The 24,109-nt window shown below is 38.4% G+C and overlaps 1 protein-coding gene across 4 annotated transcripts in view; it reads left to right on the top strand.

Moving 5' to 3' along the window:
- Positions 1-24,109, top strand: part of LOC114662109 (uncharacterized) — a 56,178-nt gene that overhangs the window by 7,189 nt on the left and 24,880 nt on the right. For 3 of the 4 annotated variants that reach the window (XM_051934366.1, XM_051934365.1, XM_051934364.1), the window contains exons 3-7: positions 1,006-1,055; positions 1,266-1,391; positions 7,291-7,429; positions 11,159-12,341; positions 17,289-17,419. In XM_051934366.1, coding sequence (XP_051790326.1) covers positions 1,272-1,391; positions 7,291-7,429; positions 11,159-12,341; positions 17,289-17,419 — 1,573 coding nt within the window. In that variant the 5' untranslated portion in view covers positions 1,006-1,055; positions 1,266-1,271. Of the gene's footprint in view, positions 1-1,005; positions 1,056-1,265; positions 1,392-6,040; positions 6,165-7,290; positions 7,430-11,158; positions 12,342-17,288; positions 17,420-24,109 lie in introns of those variants that run through there. The other variant, XM_051934367.1, reaches the window with a different exon arrangement.

Genomic DNA, 24,109 nt, shown 5'->3' with positions numbered 1-24,109 from the left:
GCTCCATATGCGCAAAGCATAGAATTATTCAACTAAAAATTATATATCGAGCTCATCTGTCTCGCTTAAAACTGTCCAAAATGTTTCCAGGGCAAGATCCAACCTGCGAACGCTGCAACCAAGCTCCTGCCTCACTGGGTCACAAGTTTTGGGCCTGCACCAAACTAACATCATTTTGGACCATAATTTTTAAGTGCCTTTCAGACAGCCTTGGGGTCACAATCCCTCCTAACCCATTAACAGCTGTGTTCGGTGTTCTTCCAGACTTGAAGTGGAGAAGGACAAGCAAACGGTGATTGCATTCACAGCACTTTTGGCACGCAGACTTATTTTGTTAAATTGGAAGAATCCTAACTCTCCTTTGATAAGTCAGTGGGAAACTGATGTTTTATATTATTTGAAATTGTAAAAAGAAAGTTTAAGCATAAGGTCAACATATTGTAGATACACTTGATTGATTTTAGGTTAAATTATGTTTTTTTTTGTTTTTGTTTAAAGTTCTCTAATATTACTTCACTGTAATTTTAATAATACATTTGAAACATCTGTAAAGTTTTCTGTTATTATTTAATAAATTACCAAGCGTTACTGTTTTGCGGCTGTGTATTGGAACCTCCAAATCCTTCTACCTCCTCCTGCTATGCTTTCTGCTGCTTGCTATCGCCGCTCACCTATGCTACCACACCCGCCTGTCCTACCGGTTCCGCTGTGCTGTGCTGCTTCTCCACTGCTATTCAGATAAGTATTGCCCAGTACTTTTTTTTTTTTTTTAAAGTGCCTTGAGCATGGGAAAGGCGCTATATAAATAAAATATAGTATTATTATTATTTTTATTATTAATTTCAATTACAGGCATTTTCTGTGCAAATTCCAACTTGCATACCAAAATCAGGTTATTAACTTCAGCAGGAACGGAACTCATATGTAACCCTGTATAACCTTTGCCTTTTCAAAAGCAAGACAACAATAACTTCACCCTTTTTCTTCATTATGTATTTTTTTCAGAAATCTTAAGATTTGAACTTTGTAGGAACAGTTTGTGCATCAAAAATCAGGTATGAGATTTTTCTAATTTTACAAATGTAAAAGAATATTTGGTTTGGTCAGGAGTAGACAAACTTTTAAACATCTTTTTGCTTTTTTATTTGCTGGAAATTAGTTTCAATAGTCTTGGCACAATACTTTTAAGAATTGATTCTCATGGCTTGGCACATGTACACCTTGACAATCCAATCTCATCAGCATTGTGTGTCTTTCTTAACCAGGGCAGAATGGATAGATGTCGAGATTGGCGTAATCAACATGTTTATAAAACGTTATCTTGGAAATTGCTACAGTTGGAACATCTCAGAACATCACTTGAGTTGGATCTGAGAGCTTTTACTCACCAGGTAGAGGCAAATGGATTATATTTGACTTAAGGATTGGTGATATAATTTTAAAGGTGCACAGTCTATTTATCATTTTAAAGCAGTTAATTCTCATAATACGAACACAAACAGCCTGGAAGTTGTAAGCAAAGAAACAGGTTCATTGATGATCTAGTTTTTATTTTTCTTTTGACATGGTGAAAAATTGTCACCAAAAGGCTTTTTACCTGAAATGAAAGCTATTAGGAAACTTAGGATAGGCAAACAGAGTCTATAATTTTATTTCAATAAAATAACAATAAAAAATAACACGGACTCAACCCAGTACGGCCAAATTGAGCTGAGCCCTGAACAATTCAGGACTCAAAACATTTATAGTAATTTCTTATCTTCCCGACCTCGCTCATATTAGCTCATTTCTCTGACTCCCCTCTGCACCTCTCCAGCCTGTACCTCGAGTTCCCATGGGAACCACTATTATCTCCTGACTTCCCTGCAGCTGGTCCCCCGGTATTTTTTACTGTCTATTGTTCATTTTTACTTTCTGTTTTGCTCATTTCTATTGGCCTTGGCTGGGCAGAAGTTCCTTCTTCCATATTTGGGCTTTTTCTTATCACTTTCCCTTCCTTGGCTGGCATCATAGTTTATACTTGGTGGCTCAACGCTAAGCTTTAATATGGCATGTGTTTTTATTTAATCATTTGCTTGGTAGGCCTGACTTGCAGTAATATCTACACTAAGGTTAATGCTTATATATTTCTCTATATTTATTTATGCCAGTACATGAATATACTAATTTTATTTTTCATGCATTACATCATTTTGACCTTGTTAGTAGCAATGCCTTTTGCAGTTTCTGCTGATTCACTATCCCAGCTGGCTTCTCAGGTGCCTACCAGGACCATTTTTCTATATTATGTCATTGGTATCGTTCCTTAGCTTCCTAACCTTGGAACACAGGTGTCCATATTCTCCCTTCTTCTGTCCTCGACAGTTTCTGTACGTCATTCTCTTTCTATTCTGTCCTTCCTTTCCCAAATTGGTAATTCTGCTTCAAGCTTAAAAATAACGCAATATGGCTAATGTTTTTTATTTAACGATTTGCTTGACATTCTAATTTATGTTAAATCTAATGCTTCAGAAGGTGTTATTTTTATGGCTATTTATGCTAATATGCTATTTATGCTGATATATAAATTTTTATCTTCCATACTTTATGGACAGATTATTGAATACTAATTAATAGTTACAAGAGTTCTCTATTTAGGAAGGTCTTTTAAAGGTACTTGCATCAGTACACTGAAATAAGTGACTTATCAATTTTTGTAAATAATCTATAATTATGTTTTTATGTGTTTAAAAACTACTCTGTGCTGAGTAGGGACTCTAAGCAGAATGGAAAATAACTCAAATTTGAATTTTTCATTTTACTTTTTATTTATTTATATTATATATTTTGTTTGTTTCCCTTTTCCTACCCGCCTGGTCTTTGGCATGATGCTGATTTGGGGGACAATCAAAGATGAAAAGCAGAGCAGAAACCTTTGCTTTTTAATCTTTCATTTATAATGGCAAAAAATAAATAGAAAAAATTACATGTTGTAAACTACCAAACACCTACAGCTTTCCTATTGAAAATATATGTAACTTTAATATGTAATCTTGTGAAAGGTACTAGCATCAGCCATCAGGGTTACCAGCATAATCCCAGTTTTTGTATAAGTGCATTATAGCATCATACTGTTCCTCAATCTGCAGAGAATATGCAGTACTTTTTATTAGAAATTCTATAGTACAAAGGGATTTTTAATCCAAAGTACATGTGTCAAGGTCAGAGTACACTTTGTCTGTAATGGGAAATTCATTTGCTTGTGTGTTACAGTTGAACTACAAACATATCGGATACAAGAAAGAGAAAACAAAGAACATAATGCAGGAAAAATGCTGTTTTATATGCATTTTACAGTAGGTTATAGCTCTCTTTTGTCAGCCTAATTGCTGAAGGTCCAGAAGATTTCTTGTATCCGATTTTTTTATTCTGCATTGCACTATTCTTTCACTATAACAGATAACTCCAAAACGTCTTACTCCAGCCTCCCTGCTGATAGAGATGAAGTCCCAATGATGCTGAAGCAATAAGGTGGTGGGGTGTCAAAGCGTATAGTTTTTTTCCGTGTAGTTTGCAAAAATGTATGTTTTTCTACAACTGCACTAATAAGGGTTGGTTGGTTGGAGAGGTGGTTTGTGATTAAGAGTAACATTGACATTATGAATGATTGAGGCACTGTTGTCCCCTTGAACCCTCAGATCAGACATCAGACACCAGGTAAAATCCAAAGATGAATGTTTATTATTATATCTAACGTGCACAAAGCACCTACACTCCACAATACTCATATAATTAATAACCAATACAATAAACCAATCAATAATCAATCCTCCACTCCCAGACGCGTTGCCACCCTTCCACCCAGCTCAGCTCAACGTCTGGGATTTCCCATCGTCCTTTTATACCCCCTGACCCGGAGGTGTTCCTGTCCAACAATCCACAAGTCCTTATGACTTCCGGGTCAGGGTAAAAGTCCTTTTCCTCAACCTGGAAGCACGTTGTTTCTTCTTGTCATGTGATCATGATGCACTTCCGGGGGGTTATAGGGCACGTAAGAGTCCTTGAGCCTCCCTGCAGCGTCCTCTGGTGGGCCCCACGGTGTCCAGCAGGGTTGGGAATAAAAACTCCATTGTCCATAATTCCCTGCTGGTCTTCGGGGCACTTCCATGCTACAGGGAGGGCTCCATCTAGCGGCCTGGGGGTATTGGCCGGGATGAATGGCCGGCCATATCTCACAGTTCTCCCCCCTTAGTGGAGACCACTGGGACGGAGCGGCCAGCCCCGCGAGGGACGTCTTCCTCCAGGAGGACCATTCCGTCGGGCCCTGGCTGCGTTGTCTAAACTCCCCAGAGAACCTAGGGGGAACGGTGTATCGGCTGTCCCTCCGATCCCCTGTCCTCCGAGGACAACTTCGCCATACGTGGCCCGGCCGACGACAGTCATAGCAGAGACATCGCCCTCCTGGTTGTCTTCCTCCACGAGACTGGAAACACCTCGGGAATTCCGTCAACTCCGACCTTTTCTCCGCCGAGGGAGGTTCTACGGCCGCCTCAATGCACTCAGCCCTTCTCTCTGATTTGTTTGGGGACCCGCGTTTTATTTTGGGGATCTCCTGCTTACTCTGGGGCTTATGCACAGTTTGGGTCTCTCTATTGGAAGAAGACTGGCCCTTTACTGTTTGCACCCCTCTCGATTTAACAACAACCGGTGGGGACGTCTTTAGATCCGCATCGCTCTGGAAGACAGCACTGTCCAGCTGCTTCGGTACAATCGGGTCTTCCCCCGCCCACTCGGTCATTGTTTCACACTCTTTTGTAGGGCACGCAGTGCTTTGGCACCCGCTACTTATTAAACGCTGGCCCGTCTCACTCTGCGTCCCCTTATTCTGTACGATACCGGTAAAACTCACCTGTATCGCCAAATCAATCATAACGGGAGACTCCCGACCAAATGGCCATAGGTATTCTTCCACCATCTTCAGCGGCGCTTCGTTCGTCGCTCCCAGTTCCTTTATCCTGCTCTCCATCTCTGTCAGCATCTGCAAGAAACTCCGTACTGGCTCGATTAGCTTCTCGAGTACCCGCACGTCCATAGAGTTATTTAATTCGACCGGAGGCAAGTTTATTTCCTCATTCTCCTTACCTGCCGGCTGGGAGCCAATGAGCACGTCCGCTGTCGGCACGTGCTCTGACGGGTTTCGCGGAGGCTTCTGGGAATTGGAGTCTCGCATTTTAGAGGGCCGGGGTGGTGCCACTGGCTGACTGCGGTCCGCCTTTTCTAATTTAGCTACGGACAGATCAGTCATATCCCGTCCCTCATTACCTTTATTTGCGGCTGGTGCTGCTTCGTTTGCCTCCCCTTTCCCTTTCAGGGAGCTTCGTTCCATTGGGGAAACGACGACCTCGCCTATGGACTGACGTTGACCTTCTCCTTCCCACAATCCTGAAGGAGCGATCACGTTTCCCGTTTTGGCAAATGAAAGGACTCCATCCTGGTCAGGTGATCCTTTGTAGTCCTTTTGGTTTCCCCAGCCTGCTCCGGGATAGTCCACGTGACTACTCTCGTCGAATAGGATCCCCAGCTTTCGACTCCTAGATGGGCTAGACTCCTCGTCGTCTCAGCCATCTTGCCTAGGTGGGAAGTATATCTCCGACTCGTCGTCAGAAACGAGAAGACAGGCCTCTGAAAAGTAATTAAAATAAGGTCTCGATGAATCGGACATTTTTGTGGCACATACCTCCGGACTCCGATTGCGTCCTCTTAGTTTATAGAGGTTGTCCTGTGCTTCCCAAGTCCGACAGCCCTCCCGCTGCCGTAACACCTGGGTCCTCTCAGCATCAATCATGGCCCTGTCTTCTTCGCTTCCCGTCAGGCATGTCCATAACCACTTGGCGTCATCTAGGGTCTGTTCCTTTGGGCGATCCCCATTCTTCTTCCCAGACTTCTTCCCCATCACATATCGATATTTACGGAGGCTTACTATTATGCAGCGCAGCCCACTGAGTATGGTGGTTTTTTCTGTGTGTCCTGATGCTGTCTTCTTGGGGTTCTCTGTCCACAGAAATTTTTTAAATTCAGGTCCTCTGCCAAACTGACGGCCAGAGAATCCTGCCGAGACTACGCCACTGTGAATGATTGAGGCACTGTTGTCCCCTTGAACCCTCAGATCAGACGTCAGACACCAGGTAAAATCCAAAGATGAATATTTATTATTATATCTAACGTGCACAAAGCACCTACACTCCACAATACTCATATAATTAATAACCAATACAATAAACCAATCAATGATCAATCCTCCACTCCCAGACGCGTTGCCACCCTTCCACCCAGCTCAGCTCAATGTCTGGGATTTCCCATCGTCCTTTTATACCCCCTGACCCGGAGGTGTTCCTGTCCAACAATCCACAAGTCCTTATGACTTCCGGGTCAGGGTAAAAGTCCTTTTCCTCAACCCGGAAGCACGTCATTTCTTCTTGTCATGTGATCATGACGCACTTCCGGGTTACAGGGCACGTAAGAGTCGTTGAGCCTCCCTGCAGCGTCCTCTGGACGCCCCACGGTGTCCAGCAGGGTTGGGAATAAAAACTCCATTGTCCATAATTCCCTGCTGGTCTTCGGGGCACTTCCATGCTACAGGGAGGGCTCCATCTAGCGGCCTGAGGGTATTGGCCGGGATGAATGGCCAGCCATATCTCACAACATTTACTTTCAATACATAACACCATTTTGAAGGTTTATAATGAGTAGGTGAATGTGTTTGAACATGATTTACTCAATAAATGAAGGTCAAAAAGTGCCTCGTCACTTCGCCAATCTTTTTTAAAACACTGGGACTACCCATTGTCTGTCTGGCTGTTGAAAAAAAGCTTCTAAAAAAGAATAAATTAGCAGGCCCATATAGCTTGTAAGGATTCACAACCTGTACTGTTCACGAGTTTAATCTGTCTTTTTGCATATTTAAACCGTGATCTAACATCATTGACAGTTATTTCATTATTTACTTTGCTGTTTACTGTTTACTGTCAATAATCGTGCAGTGTCTTTCAAACTCATAGTCTGTTATGGTTTGTATTCTTTTCTGTGCTTTCTTGGCATCGTTGTTAAATGCATCTGGACTCACTATTTCAAAAAATCTTGTCTACATTGACAGCTGTATCTGTTACCATGTTTATACCTTTTTAATATGTGATAATAGTTTATTATGAAATTTCTAATTACAGCTTATTCTGTAGTGGTATGTATCATTACATGTTGAATACTTGTTAGTTTGCATAGTCTACCAGTGTTTTTCAGAAAACTCTTTTTCAGGTGTCTGGAGAAGTGAAGACAGTTCTGAATGATGGTAAACCAGATCTTCATGCAGATTATTCAACACTTCTAAAAACTCTTGATTGGGAATATTTAGTCATTCAGCAAGTCTCTCACTTTTTTCAGAAAATCAAAACAGGTGAAAAATCTAATTATTTAAAATAAATGTGTTTTGTTACTTTGAAAATCATTTGTGCCACATTTGACAGTGTCTACAACTATTTATTTAAAAGCATTGAATTTTATACCTCAATGACTACATTAAAAAGACTACTTACAATTTATTAAGGTATGGTAATGGTTAAAACTTTCTCCTGCGCATTTTATAAAAGAGGAAATTATATACTTCAGAGAGTTCTAAATGCAAATGAATATAAATGGAAATTAACCAATAGGAATCAAAATCTATAGAGATTATGGTCTTCCAGAAGTGACATGCTCATCCCTGTTTTCCCCACTGTATGAGTATTTTAGCACTACCTTTTAACTGAATTACACTGCCTTCAATGCTTTGGTCAAATGTACTGAAAGACTGTAATGTATGAGCCACTCTGAACATAGTGGGTAGTATGTTACTTGAGAAAATACCACAAGATCACTAATTATGTGGAACACAAAAAGTAAATGTTTAAAAATAATATATGTTTCAACCTTGCAAGACATTCTTTTAAAGGTATTCTTGAAAGACTGAAAATAAATATTTCTTTTGTGTCAGAATGGTTATGGTCAGTTTTTGAAAACCACAGTCCTTGTAAGTTGTCTTCGTTACAGGCCCATTTCTGTTGAGATTGATCTGCATTTATAATAGGTACTTTGAAGTTTGGATTTTCCTATTTTAATGATCTTATATGACTTTTTAATATTTTAGGTTATAGATCTGTGTTTGAGTTTTGTCATTTTAAGATATGTTTAGGGTTAACATTTCTAAAATTAAGCTAAGAAAGTATGTACTACCTGGTAGAAGTTAACAGTATCAGCAGAAACTGACCCTCTAATATAAGATGGACAGTATGCAGCTGAAGAACTCTCGGTCAAAGCAACCCATATGTGAACTATTCAGAAAACAGACATCACGCAACAATGTTTGAGTTACATTTTTAGTAGAAAATTTTATTTGATCAATATAAATTAATCAATTTACCTTAACATAAGCACATATTGAATTAATTCATTGACATTTTGTTTTTGCATTTCATCCGTAATAACAAAATCCAAACATCGTTAGTTGAAAGACACTTCTTCAAGCTTCTTTTGTAGCAATCTTTTTCATACCAAATCCACAAGTCACTTGTCCAATATATAGCATTAGTTGTAGATTGCTTTGTATTTGTACATTCAGAAAATATTGCTAACACTTAAGGGAAAATAGCTTCCCATCCATTGTTTTTGAATATTTATGAAAGCAATCATTGTTTGTTTTGTTTTCAAGGTATCTTGCATATGTGAACTGATGTTTGCCATTACTTTTTTATATTCAATTCTAAGTTTTATAAAATACATTACAGAGAAAAAGACACATGTCAGTTAAGGACCCAATACTCCAGTACTACATCCCATATGTTTGTTTCATATTAGTCTCTGCACGCATTATCTGCCCAGTTCGGACAAAGAAATTTGAATTTACCAGCAAATCTGACCAGAATAACCTATTTTAATATGTGTTAGAAAATTGGTTATAGGATAAACAACCAATAGCTTAATAATTTGTTGATGTGCTAAGAATGAATCTCAAATGTACCACCACATGCATCCGCTGTGTATAGAACAAAGGGCTGTATGTCCCATCACATGCTATGTCAAGCACTAAAATGTTGCCACCTTTGTGTGGTATTTGCATGTTTTCCCACTGTGTATGAGTTTTTCTCCAGATTAAAATGTTTTCCTGCCACAACTTGTTGATGTGATTAGTAACGGTCAAATACAGTGGAACCTCTAGATACGAGTTTAATTCGTTCCAGAACTGAGCTTGTATAGCGAATTTCTCGTATCTAGAACAAACTTCCCCATTGAAAATAATGGAAATCCAGTTAATCCGTTCTGCACCCCAAATATATTAACATAAAAATCAATTTTCCTAACAAATAACACTGATAAATTATATATACTGTAGTCTACCTTTAATAAATAACACTGGTAAATAATATAACTGATTATTAAAAGAATCAAAACAGGTGTCCAAAGTGCAGTAGAGCATTCAATAAATCTTTAAATAAATAATCCTTAAAACAGTTTTGAAGTGGAGGTTTAAAATACACAAGAATAACAATCCTTTAACACGAGGTTAAAACGTCAAAAGGATGCCGTCTTTAAAAAACAGATGACAATCCCCGGTGCTTCTTCTCTGTTAGCGTCTCACCTGCGGGCTCTGCAACAGGCGAGACACTCTTAATGCAGCTGACCTTCTCTACACCGTCCTGCTTCAGCTGTTTGGCTCGCCTGTTCAGCTACACGCGAGCCTGCACTTGCCTGCCTGCCTGCCTGCCTTCTCTCTCTCTCTCTCTCTCTCTCTCTCTCTCTCTCTCTCTCTCTCTCTCTTTTCTTTTACTTTTTCTCCCCCTTAACCGGCTCGCGCTTCTCTATATATGCGGGGAGGACATGGCAGCTGCAGCCCATCAGCCACAGGAACAATCATGGATGTGGGCAGTTTCCCACCTGTGCACTTAAGTGAGAAACGCAGACACCGCAGATCGCGGCTCGCAACTGCTACCACGCCCCCTTGCTAAGCCGTGAGCTATACCCACAGCCTGGCTCGTGGCTCGTTACGCGAACCAATGCTCGTATTTAGAGCTGAATTTTTCGCTCATACTTTCCTCGTATTTTGAATTTCTCGTATACAGAGGTGCTTGTATCTCGAGGTTCCACTGTATATTTAAATTATATATTATAATTATATTATATTAAATTTTCAAATAGTCACATATGTTTAAAATATTAAATAGTAAATTGGACATTTACTTTCATTAAAAAAATCAAATTAACTTGATACATTCTCTGAATTTGTAATCCACTAGATGGCAGCATAGTTATAGCCTTCATCTGATGGCTTGTTACTGTTGCGGCTGTCAGAGTTCTTATGTGCGCCATTTCTTCAAAAAGGTGAACGTAAATATTGCTGGGTAAAGGTGGCATTTTATATATCAATACAGCTTGACAGTAATTTGAAAGCACCTAGCAGAAGTTCTTGTTGTTTCACAAATGTCATTGTGATAACAGATTTGCAGAGCAAACCGTGCTCATCACAACTACAACTGTAAAGAATGTGCTTCATAATTACTGTTAATGCAGAAAGGTTTCAGAAATAATCTACCCATGATATACACAACTGGTAAGAATACTCTTAATGCATGCCTGCTACATCCCTACCATGGCCATGCTCTCGTCTACCATTAAAATTAATAATCTAATAGAAAAGATCTTTTTCCCTCATTTGAAATGCAGCACCAGAAGAGGTTTTTAAACAACTTTCTAACAAGGGTATTTGGTGCTATGGAAAAATTAAGTTAATCTTGCTGCCTTAATGGTTATTACAAGATAGATGGTTAATACAAATGATAATATGAATATAAAAATATTTTTAAACTTCAATAACTATGTGTTATATTTAATACTGAACGTCATGATTTGTGCAGTATAGTATACTTAAATTGAATACATGTGGTTTATATCATGAAACTAGTGTTTTTCTCAAACACATTTGAGTTATTGAAACACGTTTTAAATAACTGACAACTTAAAAGCTATTGTTTCATTGTTTAAAAAATCCACAACCATGTGACATGCAACAATGTTGTCCTTGTTGTTTTATAAATATTATTGTGTGCCTCACTGTTTGAAATTTAGTGCACGTGTTTATTTTATTCTCTTTTAGATGTAAGACCAATCATCCAGTTAAAACTGAAGCCAGAGACTGAAGCCCGTTCATTTTATATGCCTGTATTTAACAGTTTATCTCAAGGAAGAAGATTTTTATCAAGAGATAATCTGATGTATGGTCCTAAACTGTGCAATACTTTTTTGGCTAACACAATTACAAATGTAGCACAGATTTTGGAGGACACTGTGACTTTTTGCCATGTACAGACATCTCTTGGGCTTCCCAGAGAATGTGCTAAATGCTGGAAACCCGTGACATGTCAGCATAAACCACAAGAATCTCAACCATGTACTGTGGAAACCAACTTGCCTAACATAGCAAAAACAAAGAGCCCTGTAAAACCTAAAAAAACTTTACCTTTACAAGAACCTGATTGCTTACAAGCAAGTAGCAACTTTATTAATGATGATTTCTGTAAAGCAGATCAAGACAACACAAGCAAGCACCAGTCACCAGATTCTTTACTGGATTTAAGCTTTCTTAATGAAACACCAATCAATTGCCAGAAACTTGACTCAGTAGGCTTAATTTCCTTTTTCAAAAATAAAAAATGGAGCTTAACATCAGACCTAAAGAGTCACATATTTAACACAAATGTCTATGGGTCGCCAGGAAAGCTGACTACTGAAAATGAAGAAATTTCATCAGTTGGTTTTAAACATAATATGGATTCGTGTATCTTAACTCAGCAGAGTAAGGGACAGGATAATAATACCCCTTCAAACCAGAAATCTGCTTTTCCAGTGCTCTGTATTAAATCCAAAGCTGAAAACAACACAATCGTTTACCATTATCTAACTGCCACAAATACAGAATTGTGGGATGTGTTTGAGTTGTTTCTTCAGAATAAAAATCATCTTGAAAATGGTACAGCTACTAATACTCTTCAGGATGTGGCATTGCCCATTGTAGACTGCAAAGTTGCATGTAGCATGTCCCTCAGAGATCAATATTGCTTTCCTGAAATTCAAGGACCTTTGTCACATGACAGCAATTTTAGAAAGGATGATGCAGAAATGTGTGCCTTTGATGATGTGCACACGAAGAAAAATATTCCTGATTTTGTAATTAGGAGGTTTGCGGAAATGAAAGTCAAGGTTACTTATGTGAACAGCCCCAGCTGCTTCTTTATTCAGGATGTAGGCACGGCTTTTCAGGATCTTTCTGCACAATTAAAGTGAGTTAAATTTAAAGTGTTACTTTTCCTGGTGATATGTCAGTAAAAATATAAATATAAGAAATTTCTTCTTAGAAAAGTAAATGTTTTTATCTAAATAATAGAATCTAGAATGATCATTTATAGTGTCCAAAAGTCTTAAGTTTAGTAATTTATGGAAAATTACAGTCAAAAAGCAGTATAAATGTATTATAATGAGTTTCAAAATTTGTGTTTAAATGTATTGGCACCCAAACAATTTTAATTATACCCTTGAAAAAGGAAATTAAATATTCCCCATTTTTAAGCATCTTTTAATTTCTAAATTGTATTTTCACTTTCAGCTTGAAAAAAAGTTTACTATTTTTATTAAAAGTCAAGAAAAAATAACTTTGGACATACTTATTTGGTCCCAGGTACTAGTACTTAGTTACACACCCTTTGGATAGGACAGCCACCTGTAAATAATTATTGTTTGCATCAGTTAAGTACCTTGTTCTCTCATCTGAAATTTTGCCATGCTATTCAGATGCACATCATTCTAACTTCCCACTGTTTAAAGGATGTGTACATCTTATTGCCATTTTCAGGTTTCACCATAGATTTGTTGCAGAAAAATTCCAAATCGAGGTTTTCACAAAGGATCTGTTAATACAGGTCAAATTCCGTTATAACGAATATCTTTATAACAAAATTTTCATTACAACGAAGTATTTTTATGGTCCCAACTGTTTCCCCATATGACGTGAGTATATAGAAATCTTGCTATTACAAAGTACATTCAGCAGATACTTTCATTATAGCGAAGTGCCCAGAAGACATTGAAATGCCTGAATGAATCATCCACAGAGCAGCTACTTCTGTGGCCACAGCCGAGTTGTGCACAATAATCCCCAAACAGAAACATTGTAATTTTTTTTTTCTTTCTTCGAACTTTCCTCGTACTGATTTTTTTTTTTTGTCCTTTTTGTTTCCTGCAGTTTTCAGTCATGCCTTTTGCTTATTGCTAGTCATCATTTAAAAAACATCCATTGGAATTTAACTCATTTTCACCCTCCTATAGAAACGCAGACACGAAAAAATGATAACCGTTCATATTAGAAAAAAAACTTTACATTTTTGAGGCTCTCGATTGCGGCAAAAAAAGACGTTACCAGTGAATTCGGAATTTCGCCATCAACGCTGTCAACTTTCTTGAAAGACCGAGCAAAAAAAGAAAAAAAATCTCAGGTTGCAAACGTATGTGAACTACTGCATTTGAAGACGTTGAAAACACAGTTTTTATGTGGTTCAGAGATGCTCGTTCAAGAAACATTCCTATTAATGCGCCACTCATTCAAGGTAAATGTGAGGTTTGTAAACTCTCTTGGGACCACCCCTAACTGGACGACATGCCAAAGAGCGTCGGGAAGTCCGATATCCGCCTCTGTGGAAGACTGTTTATCTGTTGCCGGGGCAACAGCTATCTCAAAGATATTCTGCATCTTTCCACCAAAGCAAACAGAAAAGATATCCATGCAGCCTGACTGCAGTGTCTGTGTATAGCAGAGTGGCAGATCACTCTACAATAAATAAGTGTGCCATTCCTGTTTCAAGCTGAATAAAGTTGGTTTTCCTGAAGTATTGAGACTCAGTATCGTGTTTTGGAGTGCAAGACAGGGACTTATAGCGTGACCCCGATCTTTTATGATTTGCTTCTGTGTCACTTCACTGCAGCGCTATGAGCCTGTTTTTGCCTTGCCCCAGATGCTGCAATCGCGTTTCGGGAAAGTGTATTATTGCAAGGAAATGCTGAGAAAAATTCTCATCAGCATAACTTGTAGGCAGGAGGAGATTAAAATGAACACAAAAGAAGCTATTGAAATGATTGCAAACGCAAGGGCGCAAGTTAAAGAAAACACTATAGTAACAAATACAGAATCTCACTACAACGAAATATTCGTTATAACAAAATATTTTTTAGGTCCCTGGGAGTTCGCTATAACGGAATTTGACCTGTATAACCTTTATTCTTTCATATGGTTTCCTTATCTTGAAGCAAAAACATCAAGTAACAGGCACAGCACTATGGAGAAGTAAGCAGACACATTAGTTATGCTTTCCTAAGGTAAGAATAAAAAACTCAGTCACTGCTTACATATTGGCAGGTAAACAAAGATGTATGTGGTGATAATAGTTTGTTCTTTGGTTATCATAGCAATCCACATCAGGAAACAGGCGTCAACAGCTTAACAGGTATTTAACTAATAGCTTAAAGGCATATTCTAATATGAAAGGAATTCGGAATAAAATCCAAATACTGTCACTCAGACAAATGCAGCATTAACTACATAAGCATCAGCAAATACGAGCAAACAAGTTTGCGCTCATAATAGACAGATAATGAAAGGCACTACATGATACAGTGCTATTCAAGGTGATATACAATGGCATTCTCATCAGAACTCTTTACCGGCTACTGCAGAACAGCCTGTTTATTTCTCAAACTATTCAAGTGTGTGTAATACTGTAGATATGTTATGTAGATCTTGATCCTAGATGAAGGTTTAACTCTGTTGTGGATTGCCATTTAAGTGAAGACTCACTTTAAAACACTAAGTTAATTTGGTTCACTGAAGAGAAAGTGTACTTGTGTTTAAAAGCTTCATTTAGTCCTCTGCATTTGAAGACAGTTCATTTAATATGTTCGTTTTTCAGAAATACAGAAAGAGGCCATTAGTAATGGATAGGTATCTAAGAAGTGTTTGGTGTGTTTTCTTGTTTTTTTTCTCCATAGAGTAAAAAGAAAACGAACGGTAGGAGAATCACATCTGTTACATCAATTTAGAAGCGTATGCATGTGCATCGTTAATTTAAAGATTTGTATTTTAAGACTTGAAGTGTACCAAGACAAATTAATTACCGGGGTTCAGTTCTGGAATGAAATGCATCTTTATGATTAAAATTAGGATCTTGATAAAACGGTTTATTAATTCATATTAAAAATGGTGTGTATTGGTATTATTAAAAATTAATGCAAAAATTCGATCTTCGTCCATCAAAGCCCCAGCCTTCAAGTCTCCAGCAAGTCAAGTTGGGGAGCATGCACTAGTACAGTGCGTTGCCACACCCACTGCACAACGAAAAACTCGGGATCCCGGTTGGCAACCCCCCAGGTAGATACGTGGTCCAGTCCCACTCTCCAGAAGTGACCCTCTATCTGCCGCAGCCAGGTGTCACGTGGGCGACTCCTTGGCCTGGTCCAACCACTCAGGTCCCAAACAATGAGGATCTTATGAGCTGGATCACCCTCGGGGAAACATGCCACATGACCGTAGTGCCGTAACTGACGCTCCCTCACAATGCAGGTAATGTGCCTCATTCAGGACTCCATGAGCAACCGCTCATTCGACACAAAGTCAAACCAACGGTACCCAAGGATGTTCCGGAGAGACACAGTAACAAAGGAGTCCAGTCTTCGTCTCAGGTCACTGGATAGCATCCATGTCTCGCAACCATATAGCAAAACAGGAGCACCAGCACTCTAAAGACTTGGACCTTTGTCCTTTTGCATAGATATCAGGAGCACCACACACCCCTTTCCAGCGACCTCATGACCCCCCATGCTCACCCAATCCATCTACTGACTTCATAGGAAGAGTCACCAGAGACACGAATGTCACTGCCAAGGTAAGTAAACCGCTCGACAAGGTTGACGCTCTCTCCGCAGACAGACACACAGCTGATGGCTGTGCCCAAGAGGTCATTAAAGGCCTGGATCTTGGTTTTTATCCAGGACACTCGCAAGCCCAGACACTCAGACTCCTCGCTCAGTCTCTCGAATGCCCTGATCAGAGCCTCCATTGACTCTGCGAAGAGCACAGCATCGTCAGCAAAGTCAAGATCTGTAAATGTTTCTTCACCAACAGATGCCCCACAGCCTCTGGACCCCTTGACCTTGCCCAACACCCAGTTCATACAAGCATTGAACAGAATAGGAGCAAGAACACACCCCTGACGAACCCCAGAATCAACTGTGAAAATGCAGAGGTTCTGCCTCCACTCTGCACAACATTCACAGTACCAGTGTACAGGCCGGCCATGATATCCAGCAACCTTGAGGGGACTTCAGGATGTCCCACAGAGAAGCTTGATCAACTGAGTCAAACGTTTTACAAAATGCAACGTTTTCTGGCTGTAACCGACTTTTGGACAGGCAAATGCAGGCATATCATTGAACTATCAGAGTAACACAAATTGGCAAAATGTAAAACTTTAGTAATGGAGTGGACTGTTGTCTTTGTTGTTACCGTCATTGAAATGCGTCCTTATGCTCACTAAGAATTCTTTGGTTTGCTCCAAGTATGTCATAAACTTAATTGGTATGTCTGTTCATAGCTGGCTGTTCTGGCATAGTCATAAGATCATTACGAACAGTGTAGAAGTTTTTGGCGCACATGTTGAAATTAAAAAAAAAAGTTAATTATTTGTTGCTTTAATAAGTTATTGAAAAATAAATACTGATAACAGCTTTTTTCTAGACTAAGACTTTAGTCTTCTAAATTCTTGAATATGGTAGAGCTTTAGTTCATAACCCATTTATATAGAAGTTTGGCTTTTTAGTTTGTCTGAGGAATATTCAACCATGAAATCAATAAGCTGCCTAGAAAACAGATAAAAAAAATGAAATAACCCAAGTGCAGTGCCCATAACAGACATTCCAGTTTAGGTAGTTCCAGTTTTATTTGGCACATTTGCTTGACATTCAGTTTATTTTTGTATAGCAATATTCACTGACTGCAGATGCAAAGCACTGTGAAGTGGTGTTTTTACGCATTAATAATTAATCTCCAGTAAATCTGACGTGAAGCACTATGTTCCTTTGCTCCAAATGACATGTATGAGTCCAAATGCTTTTAATTTTTTTTTTTTTTTTATTTCAACCCAAAAAACGTCTAATTGAAGTGCCTTTTCTTTTTATGTTTACAGTAAGGAATGCAATGTATCTAATGCCCAACTCAAAGGTGTACCTTACATTGGTTCCTTTGTTTGCGGTTGGTTTGCTCAAGATTCTCTTTGGTGTCGAGCTTCTGTGATTAAGATTTGTGGTCTTCAAGGAGGTAATGTACTCTGAATTTTTTGTATTTACTTTAGTATAATATTGATGCCGAGGGTGTTAATTTAGATATGAAACCATGTGCGAGATACGTGTTGCAAAGTGTAATTTGGATCTTACCTGTTTGTGAAATATTTATATACAGTTTGTCAGATGTTGTGACTCCGGTTGAATAATTCATTGGTAAATTAATCTGTAACCTGCAGTTTTAACTATTTTGTAATAGTTGGTATATACATTGATTCTGTGGGAGTCACATACATTTCAATACTAATATTTATACTGTAATAAAAAATGAAATCAGTAAATTCATTTCATGAATCTGACCTAATTTGTTTTTTGTTTGTGTTTTTTATGTTGTGCTTTTTCTTTGAAGATTACACAGTGCCCTTCCAGTTTAATTACACTCTGGGTTGCCTTTGAAGTGGTTTAAATATTTATAGTGACAATTCAATTACTTCTTTATTTGCCCTTTGCTTTTGTGAGTTGTTTTCACAAACACTAGCATATTTTTTTAGGTAAATTACCACTGGTAAATTTGAGTTGCACCTATGCCATTCATAATGCTCAGATAACAAAGTCTAAAGTGATTCACTGTGATTGCAATCTTGGAGCCACTGCAGCTAGAAACTTGCATGTAAAATTAAAAAAAGCTTTAGTTTAATGAGAAAACCGTAATACGTCAAATTGCATTACATGGTAGAAAAACATACTACAGTTAATATTTAGGAGTAGACATAGGATTACAAGAAGCACTTCTGTATTTCTCCCATTACATTCAGCTTCAAGGACTCTCAGTATGACTAACAATGAAAAATTGTTACTAGGGTGTTGTACTGTGTTAGCCATTATGGATATAATGAGACGTCAAGCAAAATGACACTTTTTTATTGGCTAACTAAATAGATTACAATATGCAAGCATTTCAAGGCAACTCAAGGGGCCTGAGTTGCCTCGAACGTTTTGCTTGACTTCTCATTACAATGAAAAATTCGATTCAAGTACTAGCCTGCTGTATCTGTTGTAACCACAAGGGGGCACCAAAGAGACCCAAACCACAGACACACTAATACAGTACACATTATATGAGTAAAACAAGGGATTTTTATTCCTTCTTATGCACCTTTCCACAGACCTCTTCCAACAATCAGCCACAAATACAATAATACAAAGAATCAATGTTGAGTGTTGCCCACTGCCTCCCGACTCTGATTTCTTCCATGTGTGGCAGTGGACTTCCTTTTATGCCAGACCCGGGAATGCTTCCATGACCATGTCACATCTTCAAGTAAGCACTTCTGGGTCACAGTGAAAACGGAGAGATCCTCTCCTGACAGCATCCTCTATTGGAACGTGGGGACCCCTACAAAGCTCCATTTCCAGACTCTATATCCCAAGCCGCTGCCACCTGACATATGGGTGATTGACCTGCTCCTGGTTTCTGCTGATCTGTCCATTATTTTGTACTGTTTGGGCACAGAATTATTTTTGTTTCACCGACCAATGTGTCTGCATCGTCGCACTGGCCTGCTGTCCAGGTAATGTGTTTCTCCCCGACTCATCCCGGGTGAGGACCTAATAAATAACTTCAGTTTTCGACAAATAAACAAATCATCCTTACGTGGGCTGCCACTGATCTAATTTATATTTTTGATAGTACATTCCATTTGAGATATAAAGGTATTTAACTGAAACATTGTACAAGTTTATGTCACTAACTGAATCTTATTAATAACCTTTATAAAAGTAATAGGCTTTTCTGAAAGGGCTCCCAAAGTTTTGTTGCTCTCTCATTTTTATTCTTTTCAATCTTGTGCTGAAGGATCTCATATTTACTTTTATGTCATCTACCATTGGTTTCTGGTTTCCATTTTTATGAATTTATTAATAAAAAGTCTCCTGTTGATTTGAACCTTCTGTCTTTCTGCCCTTAAGGTTACAATCTGAAGTAATTTTATGCATAGTATTAGTCCTTATTTCAGTATTCTGTACATGTACATAGAGAGTGAGAACAAAAGCAAGATGTGTAATTTAAAGAAAATTTTCTTAAATCCAGGAATTTGTCTTAATTAAACAAAATGGCAGCTTCTTATATTTTAATATTCCAGAATAGGGCACTGATTTTCTTTGTGTTGTTATTAAATAATTTTCACTACCCAACTTTGACCAGGAAATTACCTAAAACGGTAGACCTCAATTATAGTGCTGTCGTTAATTGTATGTACTACAAGCACTATGCAACTAACCAAGTACTTTTCTGTATATTGTCTACTATATAATAAAGCACTATGGACTGTGTGTGTGTGTGTGTGTGTGTGTGTGTGTGTGTGTGTGTGTGTCTCCTATCATTTAAAGCAATATCATTGGTCAGCTTGGCTTTGGTGAAGTAATCGAAAGAGGAAGTGCAAGTGTCAGATACACAAGGAAGAGAAATGGAATAGAAGGCATATTGAGAAAGTCACCAAGTCAGGATGTATATAAAAACAGACAGAAGACAAGAAAGGTGCCTTGAAAAAATTAGTCTGAGAAGTAGGCTTTGCTGCGTACTGCGGTGGGATGGCGTCCTGCCCAGGGTTTGTTTCCAACCTTGTGCCCTGTGTTGGCTGGGATTGGCTGCAGCAGACCCCTGTGACCCTGTAGTTAGGATATAGCGGATTGGATAATGGTTGGATGAAGTAGGCTTTACAGGAACACACTCCAGAGAAGGAGCACTTTTTTCTTTTTCTTTTTTTAAATACTTGGACTAATATTATGATTTCACAGGAGCTCCTTACTAACGCTACAAACATTTGCCCATGAGTACAGCATTACTGCCATGGATAAATTCTTGCTATTCCTACTGACTGACTTTGGCTTTTGTTGGGGGACATTGCAAAACACAACTTTATAGAAACTGTATTGTTTTGAATTAAAACATTTAATTAGCTGGAATAATGAACATTTTTGGGTATAAAAAATAATTTCATTTTGTAGTACATCCTGTAAAAGTGGTAACTTCAATCAGAGTTGAATGCAACATTTTGGATCTGCAACTTTGTAATGTTACAAAGTTTTGGAGGATTTAGATCAAAAGCAATATATACTAAATCGTGGTTTACCTTAACTTTTTGTATACATCATTGACATTCATGTGGTCCATGCAATGAACTCAGCAACCAGCAGTTTCCTGTTTCTGCTTTGTGACCTGGAGGATAGTGGCATATTACACGGTGACCTCGAAAGGACACGCCAGTACTCTGCAATATTGCATATACGTATTATACCACCAAGAGGGAACAAATCCACCAACCCCATCCCCCACCCACTTCCGTTCTTTAAAATACATTATATTATCACACTTGAAAATCCATGGAGGACGAAGTATTATTGTGCATTTTGAGGAGTACATAAGAAGTACTGCGTGTTCTCACCCTTCCACTTTGTTTCTGCTGGTTGCCTTTAATTGTTTTTAAATTGGCAAGCCCTATTTCTTTTCCTGACACCTTCTCACCACTCAGCTGAAAAAATGTATATGTATGTGTGTGTGTATAAAGTATATACTGATATGAGACCGTTCTCTTACAATGGTACCTAAGGGTAAAAGTGTAATTTCCAATAATACATTCACCAGTCACCACGCAAACACTCACTGCTACCTAACATTTTATATGACACAGTCATGGGCACGTAAGGGATGTAAGCGGGTCTGTACAGCAGTATTAAAGTGGTTTTGTTGCGTTTTGCATGTCCATATTTGTTAATATATACACACAGCTGATTTGAAGGTGAAAACTGTTTAGGAACTTAAAATAACAGCATCTAAGCTCTGAACCCTTTCCACCTTAACTCGTCACAATGCCCTTTACAGAAAAATAATGTTTCAGTATAACTTTGTTGTCAAATTTCCTTGATCATATAATTCAAATTTGCACAATTGCCTCAAATGAAGGATTATAACAAAGTGACCCTCCGACAGAACCAGGTAAAATAAGTTGTTCCCACACTGGCCCCCTTTATAATGCAGGAATGGAAACAACAGTAAATCGATTGAAGGTATAATCAGACTAAGATACTGGTGTGTTTAATATAGAAAAGAAGTGTAAGAATGATGTCAGATTCAAGACATAAACAGATAAGTAAAAGAGGCAATTTTTGTCATGTATAATAATCATGGGAGCACTTACTGATTTACCCATTATAAGCATTGATATTGTTAGTTGCAGCTGAGCTGCTTTTTCTGCTTACGTGCATACTGGTATGCTGTTGTTTGCTGTTTAGTTTTTTATAAAAGATACTTGCATGTGTTTTAACAGTGTTACTTATAAAACCAAAGCATTTGTGCTGTTATAGTTTTATCTGTTCATGTTTCTGTCTCAGCTATGACTGGATCATGGTTGTCAGACTGTGTTTTTAGTGTTGTTTTAGTACTAATAATATTGTGTTCAGTAATTTAAATCTATACTTTCATATTCTAGTGACCCAATTTGACTACAAACCTCTGCATTCTTTTTTCTGGCGCCTAGTGTCATTGGTATTTTAAATGTGCTTTATGGATATATAGCAGTGCTTCTCAAACTGTGGTACGGTATGCAGACTCCCTCAGGGTGGTATGTCAGGAGTCCTGGAGATGTTTTATAAAGCTTCTTAGATTTTTTTTTTCTTATATATAAAGATTATATGAATAAGTGTAACTGTTTGGAGAATTACCATAAATGGTTCACAAGCTATGATGGCAAGCAGAGGAAGCAAACATGTTAATTCGAAAATTTTGTAATCATGGCTTCATATGGGAAGTATTAGAAATGCACAAAATATGTTGAGTAGCACAGCAGAAACTGAAGTCCATGACAGTGAACGTAGCACAAGTGTTAGTGGCGACATTATTTGTGCCAGTGAAGTTTCCATTGTACCAGCTACCAAATGACACAAAACAATAAGGAAATATGACTCAAGTTACATCAAGTTTGGATTCTTTTGGATTGGGACAGAAGATGAGCCTTGTCTGAGTCTGTTGTGTGCGGTGATGTTCTTAGTAATGAATGTATGAAAACATTAAATGGCATCTTACAACCAAGCACACAGTGCTGAAAGACAAACAAGTTGATTTTGTTTTGAAAAAACTTAAGGACATAAAGCAGTCCAAGTCAACAATTTGGTTTTGTGCTACAACCATAGCCACACCACAAGAAGCTTTGTATTGTGCCAGTCTCATCATCGCAAAAGCTGGTAAACCACACACAATTGGAGAACAACTCTGTCTACCATTAGCCTAGAGGTAACACGCATCATGTGTGGGGAGAAGGCTGCCAAACAGCAGAACTTGGTGACGCTTTCCAATGACACGGTGTCACAGAGAATAGGAGCCATGGCAGATGATGTTAAAAACACACAGATTTAGTGCATTAAAAGTAGTTGCTATTTTTCCATTCAGCTCAACGAGACTATAGATATTGTTGATATGGCCAGTTTGCTTGTTTACATTAGATATGAATATCAGAGCGCAGCTCAAGAGGACTTTCTGTTCTGTCAGTCACTTCAGACCAGAACTACAGGTAAACACATCTTCGAGTTCCTGAATGCATTTATTCAAGGGAATCGACTATGGCTATGACAGGTCACAACAGTGGATTAGTAGCCAAAATTCACAAGTTTTCACAGGAGATATGATGGACTCACTGCAGCAGCCATCGTGAGGCCCTCACTGTGAAGAAAATGTCCGAAGAACTTAGATCTGTACTAGACTCAGCTATGAAAATTGCAAATTTCATAAAGGCCAGACCAATGTTATTTCACCTATTTCATGTTCTCAGTGACATGGGCAGCAAATATGTTAAATTTCTTCTCCATACTGAAGGTAGCTTTCAAGAAGGAAAGTGCACAGAGATTTCCAAATGTTCTTATAGGACAAAAATTCCCTTTCTTCAAAACCAAGGTCAAGACATGTGATGTTTCAGCTTTCTCCAATTTGGATAGTTTCCTGTGTGACAATGACCTGACCCCTGCTGATGGAGTTAGGGACAACATTGTTGCACACCTTGTCTCTCTCAGACAACAGTTCAGTGAATATTTCACAGCGATCACAGAAGTCACAACTGGATGAAAATCCCATTCAGTATTGAAACATCTGCCATGCCCAAGGACTTCACAGTTAAGTGAGCAGGGGAGTTTAATAGAACTATCTTGTGAGCAGACGCTGAAGTCTGCTTTCAGAGGTCATACATTGTTGGATTTTTGGACAGAGTAACACAGTGAATACCCTGCACTTTCACACAAGGCTCTTCACTTTCTCCTTTTGTTTGCGACCACATCTATGTGAGAAAGGCTTTTCTTCACTTTACTTCATAAAGACTAAATACAGAAGCAGGTTGATTGCTGGACGTAATCTGAGGCTGAAGTTAACTTCAATTGACCCAGACATCACAGGACTGGATGATTTCTCATTAGACATGTACGTAGGCTAGGTTGTCAATAACCACCAAATTTTAACATTTCTATTTTAATTGTTGATATAGAGCTGTTGTTTTTAATTTGAATGCAGTGTGTTTAATATCTTCAATGTACTATAGTTAATTCTCCTTACTTGCTTTTTCTGAGATGGTACTCATTGTGGAAAGTTTGAGAATCAATGATGTATAAAAATGTCCATCCATTTTATAGTATGTAGAATACTAGGCATAGCTGAAACAAGCTTTTGTTAAAGGACTCATTTCTGTCT

Source organism: Erpetoichthys calabaricus, chromosome 12 (genome assembly GCF_900747795.2).
Source record: "Erpetoichthys calabaricus chromosome 12, fErpCal1.3, whole genome shotgun sequence".
Classification (NCBI taxonomy): domain Eukaryota; kingdom Metazoa; phylum Chordata; class Cladistia; order Polypteriformes; family Polypteridae; genus Erpetoichthys; species Erpetoichthys calabaricus.
The sequence above is the reverse complement of the archived record's forward strand: the minus strand, read 5'-3'. Positions and strand labels throughout refer to the sequence as shown.